At 42.7% G+C, this 4,981-nt stretch overlaps 1 protein-coding gene and 1 long non-coding RNA gene across 2 annotated transcripts; one reads left to right on the top strand and one right to left on the bottom strand.

The window, feature by feature from the left end:
* Position 1: 1 nt before the first annotated feature.
* LOC127750729 (uncharacterized) lies at positions 2-977 on the top strand. The gene is made up of 2 exons (XR_008011826.1): positions 2-68; positions 144-977. It is a non-coding gene; the product is annotated as an uncharacterized LOC127750729 (long non-coding RNA).
* Positions 978-1,312: 335 nt separating this feature from the next.
* On the bottom strand, positions 1,313-2,021 carry LOC127750725 (uncharacterized). Its single transcript, XM_052273090.1, has 4 exons — positions 1,849-2,021; positions 1,682-1,774; positions 1,515-1,607; positions 1,313-1,434 (listed from the first exon to the last, which is right to left on the bottom strand). Exons 1-4 carry the CDS (start codon positions 2,019-2,021, stop codon positions 1,338-1,340), a joined length of 456 nt encoding a protein of 151 aa, XP_052129050.1. The 3' UTR covers positions 1,313-1,337.
* Between the last annotated feature and the right edge of the window lie 2,960 nt (positions 2,022-4,981).

The raw sequence follows: 4,981 nt of genomic DNA, 5'->3' as shown, positions 1-4,981 counted from the left end.
AAAAGACTACTCGTAGCCAGCTTCGCGGAATTTAGTCCACCTCGGTGACTGAGCAGTGGCGTAGCAAAGTAAGTCACAAAAGTGCGATTCCGCCGACTTAAACGGCTCAAAAAGTTTCCGTTCTCAGGTGGACTAAATACCAGGACTTTGCCCGAGCATTCTACCCTCTGGCCCTCTGGCCCTGCAGTCTTTGGACTCATGGCGCTCAGCTGGCAGTGTCCCTGTGGCGTCTTCGCTGACTCTAAAGAAGACTGCACAGAAAAGTTTCACGCAGAAGTAGCAGCAGGCGCCACACGGGGTGACAAGTACCCGGCGTTGCGGCGCGGAGGGGTCCACTGTCACTTCTGACCAGTCGGGCGCAAATGGCCACAAGCAGCCTCTTTTCCACTTGGCAAGCTGGTACACCTGTTAAACAAATAAAAATAAATAAACAAAAAAATAAATACCAAAATTATTGCAAAAATGTGAGTAATTGTCACTCATACATTATCTACTTTATTGCATTGTTAAACTATATTCCATTTGCCATGTTAAACTATCTACTTAAGAGCAAATGCTCACTTACTCTCTATTTCCATGTTAAATCATCTACATTGTCATGTTAAATTACCTACATTGCCATGTTAAACTACCTACATTGCCATGTTAAAATTATCTACATCAGTGCAATTGCACAACTCAATTTACATGTTAATTCCATTTAAAATTTTAGGTATAAAGCTTGTACATAAAATACCACTTCATGCTACTACTTACCAACCTTGCTTTAAACTGCTTAGAACTGTTAATTCAACTGCATAATTTATATGTTCTATTATGCCTTTCTAATTCTTTTTTAAACTGTGTTTTATTTCTAACCTGACATCTTTTTCCAACATTTATGTCAAAATTTGTCAAAAAAATTATGCTTTTCAATTATTTTGTTAAACCCTCATGTAAAAACTTATGATGCAATAAAATGCTTTGAAATACCAAAAGACTACTCGTAGCCCGCTGCGTGTAATTTAGTCCACTAAGGCTGCTGGTCTGTATCCGTTACTACTGTTACACACTAAATGGTAGGGGACAAGTATCTTGGGGCCAATTAGTAGTAATTCAGATGCAAATATCGGTTAGTTGTCGGGACAAGCAACATTATGAAGACAAATTGGACTACCTACATCGAATGTTAACTGATAGGGATTGAAAAATACCTGTTTTTTTTTCTTGTAAATACTGGACTGAAAAAAGCATGTTTGTGTCGCCAGCTTTCTTTCTTTCAGTTGATAATAAACTACTTAATGTACTGATTTTGTAAATTTATGGCGTTAAAGTCGACAGAATCGGAATACGGCTACTTACTTTGCTACGCCACTGCTCAGCCACCTAGGTGGACTACATTCCGCGAAGCTGGCTACGAGAAGTCTTTCAGTAGTAGAATGCGTGGCCGGAGTCCTCCTGGAATTTAGTCCACCTGAGAACGGGTACTTTTGAGCCGTTAAAGTCGGCGGAATCGCACTTTTGTTGCTACTTACTTTGCTACGCCACTGCTCAGCCACCTAGGTGGACTAAATTCCGCGAAGCTGGCTACGAGTAGTCTTTTGGTAGAAGAATGCTTGGCCGGAGTCCTGGAATTTAGTCCACCTGAGAACGGGTACTTTTGAGCCGTTAAAGTCGGCGGAATCGCACTTTTGTTACTTACTTTGCTACGCCACTGCTCAGCCACCTAGGTGGACTAAATTCCACGGAGCTGGCTACGAGTAGTCTTTCAGTAGTAGAATGCGTGGCCGGAGTCCTGGAATTTAGTCCACCTGAGAACGGGTACTTTTGAGGCGTTAAAGTCGGCGGAATCGCACTTTTGTGACTTACTTTGCTACGCCACTGCTCAGCCTTCTAGGTGGACTAAATTCCGCGAAGCTGGCTACGAGTAGTCTTTTGGTAGTAGAATGCGTGGCCGGAGTCCTGGAATTTAGTCCACCTGAGAACGGGTACTTTTGAGCAGTTAAAGTCGGCGGAATCGCCAGGGGTCCGTAACTTAACATATAAGGACCTCATAACGTTTTGTTAATCGTTAGTGTTGTACCCTATAACTGATAACGCCTACTATGGCACTTAACAGATACGTAAATAACATACAACTATTGTTTAAAAAAATAACCGTTATGGATTTATCAAATATTACTTTGATAAGAGTTTAAGTGTTATGTTCTATTTCATGCCTGTGCGATATAAGTCACTAAAAAAAGGGAAGCCGCTTTTAACGTTAAATGAATTGGTTACATATATAACGTTAAGGGAATAACAAATTACTTATTGGTTGCGTATCTAACTTAACTTAAAGTTTTATTTGCGACTTTGTTAAATTATTTAACAAACCGATCATGTTCGTTATGTTAAGTTACGGACCCCTGGGAATCGCACTTTTGTTAATTTCTTTGGTACGCCACTGCTCGGCCACCGCCACCTTGGTGGACTTTATTTCGAGAAGCCAGCCAGCTACATGTCTTGATGTAGTAGAACGCTGGGGACCAGGTATGATACGTGTTTGATTTATTTTCCATTTTTGGGGGGGGGGGGGGGGGCTAGCGGTTGTGGGTATATGCGAGGGTATGCTCTTAGGGGAGGCGGGTTAAGCAGGGTGTTTTTTTGGGCTTTTTTGGATTTTTTTTGGATTTTGGTAAGTGCATAGTCGGCTCCTCAAAGCTGAACCCCACTTGGCCAAGTCGACTTGGCCAACTTGACTCCCGTCAGGAAGCGTGGCCACCAGGCGGACCCCGAAGAAATTAGGAAGGCTGTCGACAACCAGGTTAATGACGTAAGTACATCTGACGCACTTATATAGCTACAATGTACACACTTCACCCTTGTGTATTTTGCACCGACTTTATTGGCTGAGCGATTAGCGAAGCCTATTACTACAGTGATGATCAAAAAGTTTCGCGTCTGTCTGCCTGTCTGTCTGTGTGTTTGTCTGTCATCACGATAACTCGAGGGTAACTGTAGGGTAGTATCGAAATCGCATCTTTTGAGGTAGCGATCTTACATTTGGGTTTAAGGCATATTTCAACACGGCGAACATGATGAGAACCAAAAAACCCCGATCCGGGCACCTTTAAAATTCAGTGTTTTTTACCGTATTTTGGGTTAGGATGGAGCCATCTTCCGACCACCGTAGCCATTGCAGACGACAAAAGACGCTCGCGCACAACAACAACAGCGAGTTTGGAGCGCCTCCTAGCGGTGAGTACGACAACCCGGTCGCCAATTATGGGGATGGGGGGTGTATAGGGGGAATGTCAACTTCAATTTCGGTTAATTCAAGGCAAATTTGGGGCGCCAGCCCGCAGGGCACTCCGTGTCACGTAGGAAATGTCCGTAGAAGGGCAATTCCTTGAGAATGGGGCAGTGACTTTAACCCACCCATAAGAAATTGCCCTTCTACGGCCCGACGAAGCACTCCCGGCATTCCCTCCCCCCACCATTCCCCCTGCAGTCATTCCCGATGCCCAGTCAAATCGCACACACCTGCCATAGACCCTCACAATGCTCCGATTAAGACATTTATCGATATTTCGCGCAAGATGAAAAGAAAATAATAGAGTGTTATTTATAGGGGGTCCCCGTTATAGGGGACGGGGGGTCAGGAAATGTCAGAAAGAGAAGTGGGTATTAGGTATATATGATGTGGAGAGGAAGTTGGGAATAGTACTGTATGTAGTTCTGAGGGACAAGGCTACTCTTGTGCCTTTAATAAGGCAACATGTGATTGAAGGATCTGAGGTCTGGACAGACGGATGGGCAGCGTATAGAGGGGTTATCTCGGTGGTACATCCCTAAAACAGTCAACCATTCCAAGGAATTAAAGAGCGCTGACGGTGTCTGTACCAATGGGGTTGAAGGCTACCGGTCACGCTTAAAGTTCTTTTGCCGACACACCTGTGTTCTGCGCAGTATATTGCTTGCAGAACACATTGATGAATTTATGTATAGGCAAAATTTCAGAGGCTCACCTGCAAAGCGTTTTGCTTCATTTATTGAGCACATGCACAGGGGTCCGTAACTTAACATAACGAACATGATCGGTTTGTTAAATAATTTAACAAAGTCGCAAATAAAACTTTAAGTTAAGTTAGATACGCAACCAATAAGTAATTTGTTATTCCCTTAACGTTATATATGTAACCAATTCATTTAACGTTAAAAGCGGCTTCCCTTTTTTTAGTGACTTATATCGCACAGGCATGAAATAGAACATAACACTTAAACTCTTATCAAAGTAATATTTGATAAATCCATAACGGTTATTTTTTTAAACAATAGTTGTATGTTATTTACGTATCTGTTAAGTGCCATAGTAGGCGTTATCAGTTATAGGGTACAACACTAACGATTAACAAAACGTTATGAGGTCCCTATATGTTAAGTTACGGACCCCTGCACATGCAGGAGAGATACCCTATATAAAATACCAGTTCATTTGTTTTGTATATTGCATAGTATTTATTTTTGTTGAACAAAAATGAAGTTTCAGTTAATTAGTGTACAATAAAAGTATTCTACAACATAATGTATTTAGCTTGCCCTGGCCTGGGATTTCCATTTAAATCACAGAAGCAGCGTAGGTGACAATCATATGCAAAATACGCTTGTCGCTGGAATATCCATGTTCTTCATCATTCCAGGACTTAGACAATAGCTTCATCTTCATTATTTTGGATTGATCTCTGTGCATAGCTTGTAGAAACTTCACCACTCTATACATGTCATCTCCATTCTGACAGCAGAAGGAGGCTATCAGAAGCCGACTTCTATAACGCAGGCGAGGGTCCCACAATGCAGTACGCAAGTCCTTTCTCCTAGGACCCCAATAGGATGGATTACCGATAGAATCCAGGACTCCGAGCCAGGACACGTAGATCGGGCACAACGGCATGGGGAATTCGCAACTTGGGTGCAACGGTGCAACGACAACAGGTTGATTTGACGGGGAGGGGAGGGGGCG

This window comes from Frankliniella occidentalis, unplaced genomic scaffold (assembly GCF_000697945.3).
Source record: "Frankliniella occidentalis isolate FOCC.00 unplaced genomic scaffold, Focc_3.1 Scaffold246, whole genome shotgun sequence".
In the NCBI taxonomy this organism is placed as follows: domain Eukaryota; kingdom Metazoa; phylum Arthropoda; class Insecta; order Thysanoptera; family Thripidae; genus Frankliniella; species Frankliniella occidentalis.
This window is presented reverse-complemented; position numbering and strand designations above follow the sequence as displayed.

Coding starts and splice junctions, on each gene's coding strand:
- LOC127750725 (XM_052273090.1), bottom strand. CDS start 2,021: ATGTTAAGTTACGGACCCCTGGCGATTCCGCCGACTTTAACTGCTCAA. Junction 1,608..1,681: donor CTGAGCAGTGGCGTAGCAAA/GTAAGTAACAAA, acceptor ACTAAATTCCAG/GACTCCGGCCAAGCATTCTT. Junction 1,435..1,514: donor CTGAGCAGTGGCGTAGCAAA/GTAAGTAGCAAC, acceptor AAATTCCAGGAG/GACTCCGGCCACGCATTCTA.